General features: G+C 47.6%; 1 protein-coding gene across 1 annotated transcript; it reads left to right on the plus strand.

The window, feature by feature from the left end:
• Positions 1-1,813: 1,813 nt before the first annotated feature.
• Positions 1,814-18,007, plus strand: LOC135822750 (uncharacterized). The gene is made up of 10 exons (XM_065335579.1): positions 1,814-2,194; positions 6,205-6,370; positions 6,749-7,006; positions 8,127-8,315; positions 9,466-9,601; positions 9,944-13,257; positions 13,905-13,971; positions 15,679-15,845; positions 16,481-16,680; positions 17,016-18,007. The coding sequence occupies exons 1-10, from the start codon at positions 2,066-2,068 to the stop codon at positions 17,136-17,138; spliced, it is 4,749 nt and encodes a 1,582-aa protein (XP_065191651.1). The 5' UTR covers positions 1,814-2,065; the 3' UTR covers positions 17,139-18,007.
• The last annotated feature ends 741 nt before the right edge of the window (positions 18,008-18,748 follow it).

Raw genomic sequence — 18,748 nt, forward strand, 5'->3', positions numbered from 1 at the left:
TTTGCTGTGGGCCCACTCAGTCAGTACAACATGTGGAGAGTCTAGGTCCAGACCCCCGCCAGTCTAGATTCTTAGTTGAGTGGCTTCACACTACCATAAAGTCATGGGCGGCATCGCAACTTCGCAAGCACTGAAACAACCTTCTTTCCATCGCCAGCTTACTTCTTCACAGGTTGCACTGGCACCTGCACTTGCTTGAGTTTAACAGCTGGTACTTCTTTTTCTTTTCTTTTTTTAAACGTCGGCCAGTATGACTACTACAGCATTCACTTTGTCTTGGGGGAATGGGGGTTAGACATGGGGAAGTTGCCATACAGGGGTGGTGAGCCCACCTTTCTGCACCGGGGATACAGCTCGCTCGACTTTGTCTGTATTGAGTGAAGAGGACCCACACCTAGATCTGGTACTAGACTAGTGACAAGGCGGAGGACATGATACTGTGTTCAGACCAGTGTTCTGACTGCAACCCAACCACCATAATTATGTACCCTGGCTGTATACTGCCTGCACGTGTATTGTACAATCCACCTACATGTACGAGTATGCTTATACAGTTATAGCACTACCTGAGAACGGGTTTATTGAACTTTATTTACAAAGCCAATCGCGTGAAAGCATAAAGCAAGAACCAACGCGAAACGACAACCCAAAGTCGGCAATACAATTATAGAATCGTCTCAATTGAAGTGTAAGATAGAACACAAACTCTTGACAAGAAACCACACTACTAGTACCCTAACGGCCCGAGAACCGATTGCAAACTACATCATGTACTGATGTAGCACATCAGTACATGATCACGCCCTCGACGAGTCGGCGGGCCACAGTACACGGTAAGATTGGATCACTACACCATTCTACCAGTACCAGTACCCAGGTGGAGATGCATATGTACTAGTACACGACAGAATTATTATTAGCGATATTGTGTCCAAACCATAAAACCCGTTCTCAAGTATCCATACCGGATACGTGCAACACAAGCATTGGTGCCCGTGTCCCTCAAATCAAGGCATCTACTACTGGTACTCTACTCTTCTCCCGCCATTCATTGCTCGCTTGTCAAAGTAACGTTAGTTGAGCACCACGTGACGGTCATCATCATCGTTTCCCAACGCGCGCACACACACAGACTGTCAGTCTCTGTACGCTCGCTCAGTCTATTTTCCAGTCAGAAGACCTGTCAGGTGTTCGCCACTTGTCATGTCAATCCTGCACTCTCAGATCTGTACTACCCTGACTACTGAGTACTGCTAAGCAGAGCTGTCCGGAGCTCGGTCCCGCGCTGCACACAGCGCACTAGCACTGTGAGGGTGAAAAGAGCGCGTCAGGAGCTCTTGGTTTGACGGCCGCGGTCATCCACACCCCTATCGCGGTTGTCCCTGGTGACGTGTCTGTCGCACGCGGTAAATGTCAAGGCATACTTTCCACTGTATTGTATGAGTTCTCTGTTGCACTCCACACGTGCATGTCGTCGTTAGGTGCCTAAACCGACCGTAAACGTGTGTAGATCTACGTGTAGTGATTTCACTGATTGTCAGATTGAGATGAGAACTGACTGCTCCAACACCATAATGCCTACATCATGGTACATGTAGCCTACTGAGACGTGTGTGGTGGTCTACCATGGTTTACGCTGTACAGTGGCTGTTGGCTGGCTTCTTCAAATGAGAGAACGAGCACCATACACAATCACCCGCAGAGCATCCCCAAGCACGCGGCCCAGCTCGATTTTTTTGACTGACTTCCATGATCCATCACACTCGCACGCTGTCGCTGGTGTTCCATTCTGGGTCCAGCGAAGCACAGCTCCCAATACTATACTACTGTGTTTTTCCGCTGTTGGCAGATACTAGTAAACGGAACCAATTCCCCGCCCCATCTGTTTGGCAATATCCACTGCGTACGTTCTTGCGTACTACTACTGTACTAGTATTCAGCAGGCCCCAGGGAGATAATTCAATTCATGAAGTTACTATTGGGTAACATATGCGCAGCGGAAGGTCGCCGGAGAAAAGCCGCTTTAGAAAAACATCAGCGTTGGTGAACTGATAAACAAAAAGTGATGGCGTCTTTGCCCAGTAGAGCCGAGGGTCTTCAGCGCTCTGTTAGTCAACGGGACAGTGCGGCGGATGCCGGAGACATGGCCGGGGCGAGGTACATCGCCATTGAGGGGAATCTCAAGAAGAACAAGGTGAGTGCAGCGCTATCTGTGTGTTAGCGACTTTCCGAGGGCTCTGCGTACTTAGTGGATATTCGCCATTGTGGTGCATTGCAGTTTAGACAAGACAGCCTCATGTTCGCGCTCGTGGAAAACAGCGACTGCGACAGGAGCTGCAGTCTTTTGGAGTGGAACCGCACAGCCACTCTGTATGTGTTCATACACTCATTGTGATGGAAGATGCGATAGTCGCTAGTCATGGAGTACGCGTTTAGAATAGATAAGATACGTTGACGTGTGACCCTCAAACATGCAAGCGGACAGTTACACACTTCGGGCTTACGTTGCAGTGTTTTACCTACACTAGTACAGCTGTGTAGTCGTTTAGAGCCAGCTGGCAATTCGAGTGATTTCACTTACATTAGTATTTGACTCTGAAAGGGAAAGCAGAAGCAGCATTTGCCCTTCACTGCCTCTTGGTACTGAAACATTTCGGATGGGAAACAGTCACAGGCCAGTTATTATGTGCCTAATGAGGTGTTCAGATTCATAAGAACCTCATAGCTGAGAGTGAGATAAGTATCAGAAGACCCAGATGGCCGTGTGTGTGTGTGTGTGTGTGTGTGTGTGTGTGTGTGTGTGTGTGTGTGTGTGTGTGTGTGGATCCACTCTGATTTAGCCACCCACACTAGTACCAAGTATTACTTTCACTGGGGGCAGGGGTACCTGCAGTTGGATCCCGGGACGGATACCCTGATGCCGTCAATCCTTTTTCTGCACCTTGTCCTCACCCACTTACGGAGGTGTGGTGAGCCCGTAAGTGGGATCATTTCAAGTCCACCCTAGTTTGGGGATTTCAGGGGGTGTCGGCCGCTGGGTGGTTCAATGGCCAATTGAGTCATCTTTCCAAGATTCCTTTTGAGTCTCTCTCCCCTCTCCCAGGGAGACCCACGTGACCAGTTTTGGCAGTGAGCAAGTACAAGTACAAGTGTGTGTGTGTGTGTGTGTGTGTGTGTGTGTGGTGTGCGTGTGTGTGTGTGTGTGTGTGTGTGTGTGTGTGTGTGTGTGTGTGTGTGTGTGTGTGTGTGGTGTGTGTGTGTGTGTGTGTATGTGTGTGTGTGACTGTAGGAATCGAATAAAATCCACCCATGAGCCCTGCTTACAGCATTCTCAGCGCCAACATGCCCGTCCAATCATAGTGATAATTATTATGATGAGGATAATAAGGTGCCATCATATGGCTTTCAGCAGGCTAGATTTACATCAGTTGTTTTGAATGAAACAGATCTCGACCTGTAGAGGTTGGCCGGGTTCCGAATGATATCAGGCTTATCAGCCGCTAGTGCACTGGGAGCCAGACAGGAAATCACCTGATACTTCCAGGAGTGCCTTGGGGTGAGATGGGGGGGGGGGGTGAGATGGGGGGGGGGGGGGGGTATAGAAGCGCCTACATGTACATGTAGATTGGGTATGGTCAACCACATGAACTCTTCATTTACATGATTTACGAAAATATGCTGATAATCTCAATCTGGATACCATATGCACAGGAAGATGGCCAGGGAGGATGCTCATGATTGGGTGCAAGGACCGTCAACATGATTAAAAATGTACATATGTATGTATGCGTAGCTGTGCCATTGACACCATGTAGGATCATAATGTGATTGCAATTCTAGAACACTTGCTAAGCACTACTTTCACATGTACACTCTGGCAATATCAGGTCACTGGGAAGATGGCGTATTAAAATATATTTTTGCTGAAGCACTTTATTTCAAACAATGCATGGCTTGGAACGGCCAATGACAACTTCACGCTTTGTGCTTTGCGCTTACTTTCACAGCCCACCTTGGCTCAGTACACCTTGAGGCTCACATGACATTGTTTTGGCCAAGGAAAACGTACAGGAACATTTCACAAAAGGGAAAGAAAGCAAATGTAGGAGAAGAAAAGACTTGGGATTGGATAGTAACAGCAAAAAGTAAAGTAAAGTTCTTGTAAGACTCGGATGGAGAGCCAAGGATTAAACTTAGAAAGAAAGGACCAAAATGTTACATTTTACCCGAAGTTTGTGTCCAACACTAACTGTTTTAAGCAAGATGTAGTGTGCTAGCTGTTGCACCTTCTGACTACACAACATTTTGTTTTTATAACTGTTAGTGTTGAACTCAAACTACGGATAACATGTTACATTTTGGTCTTTTCTTTTTAAAGTTCTTGTGTCAACTATAAGTTACCACCGGCTCTACAATTACAATGAGCTTAGGAAGTTTCGCTCGTGCCAGGCCACCACTATGCCTGACTATACCATTGTGGCAGTGTAGTGCCTAGCAACAGTTGTGAGATGATAAGTCTCCGGGACAACCAAGTGCCTAGCTGGGCAGATGGGCTGCAAACTCTCGTGTTAGCTCCACCTCTGTTACCTATGAACAGAAGCAAGTCATGCTTCCATTTGATCTATTTGAAGTCATTCCAAATCACACAACATGCCATATCAAATAGACAGCATTCAGCAATGCCTTCCTCGATGTGCCTCAACCAAAGGCATGTCGTCTCCTGTGCAAAAGCAGAACCATTGTGAGTAGCCAAGGAAAAGTGGGGAGCATTGCATGGTTGAAAAGCTGCTCGAGGTACGGATATGCGGGGTTACGGGATGCGAATTTAATACTTCAAAAGTACTTCATAAGTATTCCTGTACAAGACAAAAAAATCAGGATCATGTGATATTCAGAATAGCATAGAGCCCTGCTGTGTTCTGAAGGACATGTATATCCTAAGTACATGTACATGATGTGTATATGTACATTGTTGTGTCAGTGGGTAACAATACTAACCCAGGCCAGACTGTACTCCAGTGCATTACCCTGTCAGCACACATAGCCGCAGTGATTGTTTATAACTACTGGTCTCTAGTGTCAGTTCGTGTCACAGATCACACTAGTACACACAGCCAGTCTGTGACTGTGTCATGGTATTTCCAGTGCCAGTGGTCAGTGACTATGGGAGTCTCTAGTGTAAGTGGGTGTGGCTGCATGTCACACAACACAATACATGTGTGAGGCAAACTCCACACTCCACACTACACTCATTGTTTGCATCCAGCCTCCACCACCTATATACTACACTGCACTAGTCTGACCACAAACCTTCAACTACATTCTTACCATTATAAGTATAGCGATAGTGATAGTTTAGCGATTTCAGTGGAAGGAGTGTTTTCGCTGTTTTTGCATGCACGGTACAGTACTAATTTTCCTTTTTTTTTTTACTCCGAAACTCGGATCGCTAAAATATTTCATCGCGAATTGGTCCAGATTCATAAAACGCCAAAAATGTTACCCTTTAAAATTTGAAAAGGCGGCGAGTTGACAAAAGTTTAAGGATTGCAATATACAGAACCAGCTGAAACGTCATGTCACTGTTATTTCTTTGTCCATCACCGCGTTCTCTGGAATTTGTTTGTGACATCTCGATAAAACCTTCGTGAAATGACGCTTCAGCTGGCTCTGTTCATTGCAATGCTTAAAATTCGCCATTCTACAGTAATGTATCGAGGTTGACTGGAGAACGTAGCCTAGGTGTGGTGGTTGTAGGAGAAAATCTGTACAAGGCCGATTTTTTCATTTAGACTTTATTTGAAGGATTCTCCTCCAAAAGTAAATGGATATTTATCGGGGGAGTTTCCTGGAAGGGTGGATGGGACAAAAGGGAAGGGGAAAGGTGCTAGGGAAAATACTTAACAAGTGAGCAGAAACACTGCTCAAGGAAAACTACAGGTAAAAACCCACCAGGGAGAAAGCGAATACATGCTAGATAGGAAAATCAGGAATTCCAATCGTGGAGAAGTTATACTTTAAATAATGGTCCTTTACGAGAAACCGAAACTTAGCAGAATATCGCTCCCTGCGTAGGCTCTCAGGGAGCTTGTTCCAGACAACTGATAAACCAAAAAGAGGAGATTTAAAGAAATGAGTTCCAGACCGATGCTGCTGCTTACCCTTGTTTAACGCAGAATAATGTTTGTTTGACTATTCGCTCAGAGCGGACATTTGCGTTACGCCGTGCTCTGGTCTGAGGACACGATCAATGGCTTTCCACCGCGAATGGAGTTCTTCGCCGACAAGCGCCTGTTCCAGAAGAGAAAAACACCGAAACGTGTCATCTCCATCGCTGACATGATGGCCGTGGCTCACGCTGATAGAAACGGTGAGCCTCGTAATTCTGATCTTGGGAACATGTCCTGTGTGTCGGCTGTGTGTGCGTGACATGATGCAAGCGTTTGTGATCACCTTTCCTTGTCTTGGCTTTTGCTCCTTTTGAAACACGTGACTGTGTTTCCGCTGTATGTCCACTGATTCAAGTCTGCATAATTGTCATATGAACACAAGCCGTGCTGTCGAGCCTTTAAGGAATTCTAAGAGAGTTTGTATGTGAGCATATGCTGCTGCCCTACATTAGTTTGCCGTTAGCGCCCAAATGTTACTGAGCTATGAAACTAGACTGTCCAGTCAAGAGCTGCACAACAATTTGGCCGATGGATGTGTGAACTAAGCTTACTTGCTCTTTGTTTTCCTGGCCTTACAGATATGGATAGCCACCTAAAGCAGTCATCATCGTCACCACCTTCATCTCCCGGCTCCATGACCCTGCCATCATCGCTCTCACAGTACAAACGTGAGCCGGCATACTTTGGCTTTGTCATCCTGCTGAGGAATAACAATGGTAGCTCGACCGACACGGCCATTCCACTCGGATGCGAGAAACGTTCGGACTGCGACGCGTGGATGACGTTGCTGCGAGAGTTCATCACCGGCACTCCCAACGCGCAGCGACTTGATCTTGGTAAGGACTTGAGCTGATCGTTTCAAAGACGTATCCTGCACTCCATTCAAAAGGGATTTACAAACCTCAAATTTTGTGTTAAGCTGCTAATAGCTGCTAATAGCTGCTAATAGCTGCTAATAGCTGCTAATAGCTGCTAATAGCTGCTAATAGCTGCTAATAGCTGCTAATACTGTAATAGCTGACAAACTGTGATCACACTAGGGTATGTTTTGCAGCTCAGTACCTGGCAAAGACGTATCCTGCACTCCATTCAAAAGGGATTTACAAACCTCAAATTTTGTGTTAAGCTGCTAATAGCTGCTAATAGCTGCTAATAGCTGCTAATAGCTGCTAATAGCTGCTAATAGCTGCTAATAGCTGCTAATAGCTGCTAATACTGTAATAGCTGACAAACTGTGATCACACTAGGGTATGTTTTGCAGCTCAGTACCTGGCACGTCCACAACATAATTCTTGGAGACTTAAGGTTTTTAAATGACCAGCAAGACCGTAGGACTGGCACAAAGCTGCTGCCGCTAGCTTTAGCTTAGAAAATAAATTGAAAACCGCATCTGTGATGGGGTCCCAGACCCTCCCCCACCCTCCCCCACAATCCGACACCCTCCCATGATCCATCTGTGATGGGGTCCCAGCCCCCCCCCCCCCACACACACACAACACCAGATTCAATCCTGGATAGCAATGACACTCGGTGACCATTTTAAGATACTTAGAACAGTTATCAAACGTTCAGCAGTATTATCATTAGACAAGGACAAAGCTAAGAAGACTGCATTTACAATCTTAATTGGATAAAAAGAAAGGACAGTTATCCATGATTACTTTGGCTCAACATCTGAGTTTAAACAAGCTTAATTGTACGCTAGTGATGTGTGAATGCTGTTCTGGCATATGCACGATTGACTTTCTGGACAACTATCGTACATTTGTGCAAGACTAAGTTACTGATCTTCAAGTGACGTTGTTGCTCTTTAGTATTGATGATTGACTTTCAAACCAACCCTATAATATTATAGCAGTAAATGTTGTTCCCTCACTTATATTCACTGGTTCGAGGGAAAGATGCAAACGAGAAACTTCTGTCTTTATTTTGTTTATATACCTTTTTCTGTTCTAGATCGATTGTGGCATGGACTAAGGCTGTCACCACAGGATATAGGCAAGAAGATCATCTCCGCTCACGGCTTTTCCGACTCACCTTGCAGCTTTGGTTTCAACTCCAAGCAAGTTGTGCTCATTCGCCCGCAACAAGCGCAGCCATTCTTCGTCTGCCAAATCAACCAGCTCAGAAACTGTGGAGCTAGACGTAAGACTGTTGATATGTTTAGCGCCAATGTGTCATTGGGTTTGACTGATCATTTCAGGACCAACTTTTATTTTTTTATTTTTTTTATTTCACCGTCCAATGGCAGAAGCCAATGCAAAGGAGGGGGCCAGCCATGGCAAGAGAAGAGAAAGAAAGAAAGGAGGAAAGAATATGATAATCGGAAGACTTAGAGGTTAATGATTTTAAAACCTTGCAATAAGAACGAGTTAATTTAAAGATTGCAGAGTTGTCAGGAAACAGGAGGCGTGCTCTCCACCACTGTATATGTATGAAGCTGCGGAAAACCTGATCACTCTTATTTTTAGAAGCAGGAGAGTGTTGACTAATTGAAATCCAGCCAATAGGCTGTCGAAGTCTGACGGCACTGCTTCTTAATGATGGGTAGTTTCTTGGCCAAGTGGTGACAAACAAAAGTCGCGTCACCTGCACTTGTCGTGTTTCCAGTGGCAGCAGCGTGCAGTGAACACAGCTACAGCATCATTTTGACTGAGGAGCAGGCAAGCGAGAGGATTTATTTCAAATACCCTGCTACTTGTTGCCAAGTTTGTAGTTTTCGCTCTGTAGAGAAGGAAAAGCCGTAGCTGATTTTTTACTTGGCCACTGCAGTGCCTGTACTGACGTTCGGCTTTGCATTTAGTCGCCGGCCAAGAAGCAATGTCGAGTGTCTCTGTTATTTCTATCGCAGCGATTGCTGATTTCTTTTGGTTCTGAGACCAACCACCTCTCGGCTCGTTTCCTTGTCCAGCGGCAAGCGAAAATCAGAACTCCTATCTCTCAGGTGCCGGTGAACACTCAGCAGGAAAACACTGCACGATGGCTTGAGAGCGGAGGAGAAACGTCTTGAAGCAAAACAAAATTTGAACTCGCGATCTTGCCCGAGCACGCCTCAGTCAAAGTTATGCTGTGGCCGTTGGAAACACGACAAGTGCAGGTGACGCGACTTTTGTTTGTCACCACTTGGCCTTGTAACTACATGTAACTACGAGTCTTCAGGCAGCGTGACGTCGGCACTTTGACAGCCTATTGGTATTCAACAACATCAATCCTCTTCTCTATAAAGGTTGTAAATTGCTATTCACCTCAGTCAATTGTATAGCACCTGCTTTTGTTCATGCTCCATACACTGCAGAAAGTCGTCTCTACCTTCACTGTGGCCGACATTGCCCGCATGGAGAGGGGCGCATGTTCCTGGAGGACAGCCAGGTCAGCGCTAGGTCAGACCGTGATGGTGCTCTCGCCGAGGAGATGCGGGCAGCACTCTATGAGTAAGTTACCACCCCGGTTAGGGCCTGCATTGTACTGTCTTCGGGCCTGCATTGTACTGTTGTTAGGGCCTGCATTGTACTGTTGTTAGGGCCTGCATTGTACTGTCTTCGGGCCTGCATTGTACTGTTGCATTGTACTGTTGCATTGTACTGTCTTCGGGCCTGCATTGTACTGTTGAGGCAACGGACTAAAATTAATCTTTGGATATGCACCAGTGGTGAATGACTTGTATATAGATATATGCAATCAGCGGAGACGGTGGGCCATGATTCGTGTGTGTATGTGCATGTGTGTGTGTGTGTGTGTATACGTGTGTCTGTGTTTTGTTTCTATACATACAGCGAGATGTTGAGGGGCGCTGGCAGGAAGACCCAGCAAATCAGCGGCAGCACTAGCAGCAACACCAGCGTGACTAACACTAGCAGCAGTCACAGTACTAGGTATGCCCCCAAGCCAGGCAGCCACCACACCATGAGCAGCTCCATGCCCGCCGGACAGACGTATCAAAACATCCGTCAGGCGGTCACGCTACCACGACAGCCGTCGGATCCTGCAGCCATGCGGCATTTTCCCGCAGTGACCGGTGTGCCAATGCAGAATGCATACAGGCATGGTCACAGTGCGGGTACAACAGCGGCAGGGTATCACCAGGAGCAGACACACACTACCCACGCCATGAGTCATTCACCGTTGACTGGCCATCCAGCGAGTCACGCGTATATCAACATGGACTCTCCCACCGACAGTGAGCGCATTAGCTTTGTCCGCTCCGTCTCCAATCCGTGCGGCATCAGTCCATCGAACCTCGCCAGCAAGCCGTTCACGGAACCTTCATCATCCTCAGCCCCGCCGCCCCTGCCAAGCAAGCCTAAACCGCAGCCTGCACCAACTACCAGCCTGATTGTCGGTAGCAGTTCCTTGGGTATGTCTCACAGCATACCCATTGGCATTGCGAGCAGATCTGAGGCTCCGGACTTGAAGCAACAGATGTCCGACTCGGTCGTATCGTACGAGAATGCGTCAGATCATTTGAGTGTACGGTCCGTCTCAGGCTCGGTCAGCAGTAGATCGCCGAGCCAGGAATATAGACCCCGTGCAGGCGCCATCTCACATTCACTGCGCTCCTCCACGGAAAGATTCCAGCGTTCCGACTCCACCTCCACTTGGGACAGTCAGGATCTGGCGCCTGGTGGCAGTCGCAAATCTTCCGACACGTCAACAAGATCTGATGCGTCTGCGCAGTTGCCGTACGACAGCCGAGAAATGATACTGCAGGGAAGGAAACTCCACCGGCGCCTCTCGTCATCCTGCGGTGACTTGCTAGATGTGTCGCTGGATGAGCTCAGTCTTCTGGAGAAAAGCATGCCTTCGGCGTCGGGGTCTGATTGTGATACGCTCCGTGGGCAGAGTGACACTTCTGCTGATGGGCAATATGCTATACTCTCGTCCAGTGTGAAGGACATCCCAGTGATCGCCGGTTCAAGGGTACACTCGCCGGTAGTCTCTGCCGTCGGCGCGGGGAAGCAGATAAACGAGGTGAGCGCAACGTACGAGGTGATGGGCCCGAGTGCGAGCAGGAACGTGCAGCGCTCGGCCACCGTCCTCGTCTCACCATCCAGCAGTGAATCCAGTCAGACACACTCAGGCACAGGCACGCTGACAAGACAGGACAGGTCGCGACCGTCACGATCGCACACGCTACCCATCTCCACAAGCCCATTGCCATCGTCCGAAGCGGAAGAGCAATACGAAACAATGGGGCCACCGGCAGCGTCTTACAAGAAATCGAAATCTCAACCGGCGACCAGCTCAGCAGAAGACGACAGGCTTCTTCTCGTGCAGCCAGTGCGCCCAAAGCAATCACCACAGATAGGCAAGAAAGCAATAGGAAATACGCCCGTGGAACGGCAACCAGCTCTGTCACAATCAGTCCCTAAGGACCAATCCGATGAGTACATGGTCATGAATGTGAAAGCCGCTACTGTCAGTGCTCCAGAGGAGCATGGAAGAGCGAAACAGACAACGCCCGAGCAATCATCGCAAGGCGCATACGAGGAGATGAGTTTACCTCGGGGCATGCAAGCAGATGTGAAGCAAACACCAGCGGTGGAACCATCCCAAGCAGCGCGTGCAGCAGAGATAAGCCGCACAGGGGTCGACTATGTGGAGATGAGGCATCCGTCGACAGCAACTGAGTATGTGCAAATGAGGCATCCCTCAGCATCGCAGGCAAGCTCCGATCAGGACCAGTATGTCACAATGAACTCTGACAAGGAGCCGAGTGCGCGGGAAGTTGATCCAAAGAAGGAAGACCAGTATATGACAATGAATGACTCCGAGCTGAAAAAGCAGGCAGTTGATCCAAAGAAGGAAGACCAGTATATCACAATGAACAGCACAGAGCAGAGTGCGCAGGCAGTTGATCCAAAGAAGGAAGACCAGTATATCACAATGAACAACACAGAGCGGAGTGCGCAGGCAGTTGATCCAAAGAAGGAAGACCAGTATGTCACAATGAACAACACAGAGCGGAGTGCGCAGGCAGTTGATCCAAAGAAGGAAGACCAGTATGTCACAATGAACAACACAGAGCCGAGTGCTCAGGCAGTTGATCCGAAGAAAGAAGACCAGTATGTAAACATGAAGCGAGACCCACAGGAGGAAAACGTACCTAAGGCAGCAGCAGAGAATCCCACTCAGAACAAACCTGATCCTGCCGAGGTCAATAACAACAGTGAAACAGATTTGGACAGCACACTTGTTCTTGATACCAGCACAGAAGGCAATGAAGAGCCTGTTCCGCCGCCAATCCCGGTGAAACAGCGACGCAGAACTTTAACAATGGATAGCTCTGGTGAATGGCAAGCGTCGTCTCAGGCGCGTCATAGCAAGCGCAGTGACTCCTCGCACGTTAGCCTTCACTCACAACACAGCGTGTCTTCTAGCGTGGGCTCGGTTGGTGGTGATGTCGTGCTTCATCCGGACGACGCCATCACGACACGATCGAGATCGTCCACAGGTAGCGGGCGGCTGTATGCCATGGGTGCAGGTGCAGCCGCCGCAGCAGCACAGGATGTAGCGTTGAGGAGCCCATCGAGCACTTCCTTACCCCACAGCTGCGGGTATGAGTTCTGCACGACGTGTTTGTCTCGCGCCAGCCCCGCCAGTCCACTAGAAAGCAGTCCCGTAGCTCAAGGCAATCACAGTGAGGTTGTCCAGCGGCAGCACGCAGCCGCCAGCGTCCATGGGACGCCGCTGCGATCGGTCTCCGGGCTAGATTTCACCGAGCTGCAACCGGTGGGCGTGGTCCTTCAGAAGTTCGAAAGCATATCGCGTCAGCACTCCGATCAAAACACTATGGTGCACAGCTCATCGAGCGGTGGCTCTGGACAGCATCTCTACCACCAGGGATCGTCGGGTAGCGGCAGCATGAACGCCCACACATCCGGCAGCCACTCATCCTCGTCCGGTAGTAGTGCGCTAAGTTCGGCATCAGGGCACCATGCTATTGATTATGCTGCGTCAAGATTTCAGCACCACCGCTACGAGGATGTGCTGCCGGTTGGAAGCGATCGCGCGTCGCCCGCTCTTGTCAGCTCGAAGAGCACGATATCGGGACCGATTCCGATAGGGTCTGGGTCGTCGGGAAAGCATCGTAAGTTCTATTGTGCTGTCGAGGTTTTTTGCCGCACTCATCCCATGCATGCTATTGTTGGCAACTCTTGTTTGTGTTAGTGAGCTTTGCTGAGGTTTTCAAGCATTTGAACGCTGAAAAGGCTGTGGCAGGCAGTGTTGGTAAAACTAGTGCATTGTCCACTTGATGTACAGTAGGTAGACCAGTAACCTGATGATCTTGCAGAGCATGAAACTACAGTCTATTCGCCAAATTGGGGCCCCTGATACACAAACTATGTGTCTGAAAAATACTCTTTGCACATATCTTGATCAATTTTCACCGCATTCTTGATCTTAGGCGTAAAACAACGGCTATCATATTTCTGACCTATGTAAATCATCGACTTCACGATCCTGAATAAGAATGAAGTGAGACTGTGAATAACCTATTGGCCCAAGTTTGGTGAATGGACTGTAGGATCACAGCGACTGAGAGGGCGTTGCCATGATGATGAATTAGTCATGTTCATGACCGATGAGTTCTTGGTGGCGACTTTTTACCTTCCATCAAAGCAGGCAGCTGTATGTTGACGGTTGTACTCTCCGCATGATCTGCATATAGGTGGCATGACATCACTTACACCGGAGACTTTTCCCGTATCAATGTTTTATTCTTACTCTGCATAGAATCATCAGTGTTGGCAGATGCCACGGGAGAAAATTCTCTATCGTGGGCGCCCGGTGGAATGGCTAGGTAAGTCCACTATGATGTTCTCCTGTGATGCTAACTGTTAACTGGTAATGGTCGGAACAAATAGGAGTATTGTACATTTGCCCAATTTTGGCGCTGCAAAATTTCGGCATTTCACGATTTTCAACATTTCGGCAGCGATTAATTTTCGGCACGGCGGGAGTATCATTACTCAATAGCACAGCACCAAAGCTGACGTGAGAAATTTCACTCACAACACATAGAGTAAAACCTGTGACTAACGACCACACCTTGGGGCCAGAGAAAGCGGTCTTTAGTGGCAGGTGGTCCTCAGTTAGAGGTTTGCACCGCGCAACCATTATATGAATGTGAGACCGTCCGTGCCTGGTGAAGTGGTCTTTAGTACCAGGCTGGTTGCTATTCACGGTGGTCTTTAGTACCAGGCTGGTTGCTATTCAAGGTGGTCTTTAGTACCAGGTTGGTTGCTATTCACGGTGGTCTTTAGTACCAGGCTGGTTGCTATTCACGGTGGTCTTTAGTACCAGGCTGGTTGCTATTCACGGTGGTCTTTAGTACCAGGCTGGTTGCTATTCACGGTGGTCTTTAGTACCAGGCTGGTTGCTATTCACGGTGGTCTTTAGTACCAGGCTGGTTGCTATTCACGGTGGTCTTTAGTACCAGGCTGGTTGCTATTCACGGTGGTCTTTAGTACCAGGCTGGTTGCTATTCACGGTGGTCTTTAGTACCAGGTTGGTTGCTATTCAAGGTGGTCTTTAGCTACAGGTTTTACTGTAGTGTGAAAGCAGAAATTTTCGGTGGTGTAATATTTTTGGTATTCTCCAAAAATGGGCGGTTCGGTGGAGGGAAATTTTCGGTAAAACCCGTTTTCCAGGTAAGTGTACTAGTACTACATGTATACAGTACCGGTAGTAACGAAATTTTTCGGTAAAAATTGTCGGCACCGAAGTTACCGAAAATAAAACACCACCGAAAAGTTCTGCTTTTACAGTACACCATGGTACACCGATGATCAAGTTGACGGTGGTAAATAGGGTAGATGTCTGTATTTCGTGGCAAAACAAATGGGGTGCGGCTTATACTCCGAAAAATATGGTACGTGTGTGTGTATGATCTGCCCCACCGGCAGAATCATCTTGCGTGGCCCCTACCATTGATTGTTCCCCTGCTTCTTTTCTCCATTTTTCTTCATAACTCACAGGCAGGGTTGTGTTAGCAAATCTACCTTCATTTGGGAAACCAGATATTGTGATACAGAATACCAAAATCAAGCGGGAGAAAATAATTACCGGAATTACCGGAATCCAGTAGGTTTTTTTATTAACTTTGAAACTCCATTTTAGCCTTGTCATATTTTCAGTATACCCAACTCGCAACACACTACAGTCCTTGGCTACACCACGTACAGTTGAAATCGTCCAAATTTTCACCCAGAAGGGCATCATCAGGGATATATTGGTGTGTTGTGAGTTGGGTGTACTGAAAATCCAGTACAAGAACCGAGAGAAATTGTATCATGCCAATCGGCTATTATCTAGAGTCTCTTGCTAACCCACAAAAAATGCAGGCTATTTTGTTGATGCAATATGCTGCGACTAGAGCCGACCAGCCTAAGGGTTGTATTTGACCTGAAAGTACGTGTGCTTGACTGGGTTTTATTTGACCTGAAAGTACGTGTGCTTGTCTGGGTTTTATTTGACCTGAAAGTATGTGTGCTTGTTTGAATCGCAGCTCCGATGGCCTGTTTACGATCGACCTCTGGTCTACACCTGAACAGCAAGCGCCAGGAGCAGTATTACGGAATCCCTACGAAAATGCCATGATCCGTGCTCCGCCGACTGAAGCCACAGCAGTGAAGCTGCACAGACAGGCATCGCGGCACGGTCGATACTTCTCACGTGAGCTTGTGTTTACATGTGTGTGTGTGTGTGTGTGTGTGTGTGTGTGTATGTGTGTGTATGTGTGTGTATGTGCGTGTGTGTGCGTGCGTGCGTGCGTGCGTGTGCGCATGCATGTGTGTGTATGTGTGTGAGACAGAGAGTTATTTGCTGAAATAGCTTAACGTCCGAACCGTGGAAACACAGTATGCAACATTTTTGTCTTCACGCTCCCTTCTCCATCTTCCAGTATTTTCTCCATTGCGACTGACCATGATGACAGCAGATAATAGGACCAATTGCATGTGTCAACGACTGAGTAGCTGTGATGCACTATTCCGCAACTGCTGAAGTTCAATATACAAAGTGTGGCCTACTTTCACACGGCCACTCTGTTCATGACTGGCCCGAAACGCCGCTCATGTTACAGGACTCACTAAACCAACTTTTAAAGTAACTCAACATGTGAACTCCATGCTGAACGAGTATTTGAGTTTGTAGCAAGTAGCAAGTGAGTAGAGCATTGGCCAGTTGACTAGCCCCCCCCCCCCCCTGGCCTTTGATTAGGATTATACATTCTGTGCAGTTGATACACCCTCCCTTCATGCTCAACCAATAATTTTTTTCTTGCTGTCTTTGTTGTTCATCACGCACAGCGGATATGACGTTGGATTTTGTTGGGGAGCAAGAAATGGAGAGTGTGGATAGCGGCTTTGGTTCTCGCTCAGCCAAGGCACACAAGCGATCCCTGGATCGGTCCGGCAGTGATATTTCTAGCAGCACATCACCCCAGAGCGAGGCAACTGAACGTCTCCTCTATCAGAAAGTTGCTTTTGGTGAAGCCAAAACGCCAGGCGTAAGTTTCAGAGTGTGGCTTGCATTGATATGCTGAAAATCAGGATACACAGTCATGTACTCCATGAACTCTTGTTGTCGTTATGCTGCTCCTAATGCGTTGTGGGCCATACTGTGGACAGTTTTCTGGGCACCCTACCGCCAGCAGACTCATGACTGAGTCATAAGCAATGCCCAAATCCCTGTTTTCTTTCTCTTCTCCAGTCTTGAAAACATTTGTAGATTGGTTGGGATGACCGGGAGGTTATAGGACTATGCCCGTGCGCATTCCTATTCCTTTCGTCACTGATCCTGTACAAGTCACTCTCCCTTGTCTATGTTCCGTTTGCCCTGTAGTCAACATCTGGACAGAAAGAATCTACAAACTACCAAGTGGTGAGTCCCGACAAGACGCAAGCTCTGCACAGGGCCATCAAGCAGACGCAGGAAGACCGAGAGCTGTCGCCACCACCACCCTGACCCCAGGCTACAATACGTGATCAAGTCCCGACTCAATCAGCCGGTACTTTCGGTAGTATGTTACGGATTGACAGGGTTGGAAACTACAACAGCCTGCACCAGACTGGTCATGAATCGAAACAAAAAATTAATGATTTCAATGAAAAGGAATTGGTAAAAGCTGCACCAATGGTACTGATTATGAAGTCAGTGGAACATGTTTTACTTGTATAAGGAACGTTTCAGTCATATTTAGGAGCCCCTCAGCTGACAGTCATTTATGTTAGCCTCACTTATAAGCCTGAGGTTGTCTTGTGATGTCATTAAGATGTCATTGTGATGTCATTGTGTAATCATGGTAACTACTGGTCACGATTACTCCGCTTCTCTTCACTATTAAAGTCGTAGCTGAGCTCTGGGAGTTTGACCTACCGAGTCAACCTTCAGTCATGCTACTCTATCCAAGCACGCATGTGCATGTACTGTAGCTGTCGAGCAGCACATCCACTGATGTCAGCGACTCCTGATGTTTACCTGCTTCAGGTCAGCAATACACTACGACCAGTCAGTTTTTAATCATTTAAAATTTTAATCAATAATTATGTTTGCAGTATCATCCTGGCATAGTACTCATCTCAATCTCTCTCCAGTGTTGATTCCTCAAGTTCTGTATGCGACCAGTGTTATGCACAGTTATAATTATGTTTTCAAGGAATCATCTTTTCACCATCAACCAATATCCTTTTTTATTCTATTTTTAGATTTTTGAGTTTTCTTTAACAGTTTTTTAACGACTTTTGAAATTGCATTGCCTCCAGTGTTTTCATGCTTTATAGATATTGTAATTCTGGATTGGAAAGTGCCCCTGCTCGTCTAATGGTGGAACTTTATCTTACTTGCCTGAACCTGTTCCAACAGTGGGCCAATGGCAATGACTGTTGTGTGTTCTGTGTCTGTAATGCATATTCTTGCAGTGTAGTATCACTGTTTCACGAGCTGCCCCCCCCCCCCAACCTACATGATTGAACAATCAGTCATCACGGTCATGTTACTCATGTCATCATGGTCATGTGGGCCGTGATGTGGCCTACCCCACACAGGTGCGTGGTTGCACCCCCCCCCCCCCCCCGCATGCATGTCTTTGGTAACCAACCCTGGCCCTACGGCTCTTTTGCCGGACGAACACCAAGGCCCCCCCCCCCCCCCCCAGTGAGTGGTATTTGTTCCAGAGCTCTTCTTATCCATAATAGTGCCTGATATGGCCATACCCAGTGCAGGCCCGTGCACTGGAGCATGGAGGTAGGTACTGTGGTGTGGATGTGGCCACTGGGTAACATTATTACTTGATCGGAAATACTAGACATTTTCAGAATTAATTTTACGAAAACCACCAATCTTTCACAAACTGCATGTGTCGAGTTTTCTCGGCCGTGGCCGGACCAGCCGGACGGGGTGCTACGATCCCGCAGTGAATACACCAGTATTACTAGTATTAGAGTCATGAAAGTTTGTCTTGTCAGTGTTCTTCAACAAGGTCCCCAGTGCCTTGCCCTTGGCGGCAAAGACATTATTGGAAAGTGGGAATACTTCTGAAGTTCATCACCAAATCACTTCGTCAGACAGTGTCAACC

Source organism: Sycon ciliatum, chromosome 8 (assembly GCF_964019385.1).
Source record: "Sycon ciliatum chromosome 8, ocSycCili1.1, whole genome shotgun sequence".
Taxonomy (NCBI): Eukaryota; Metazoa; Porifera; class Calcarea; order Leucosolenida; family Sycettidae; genus Sycon; species Sycon ciliatum.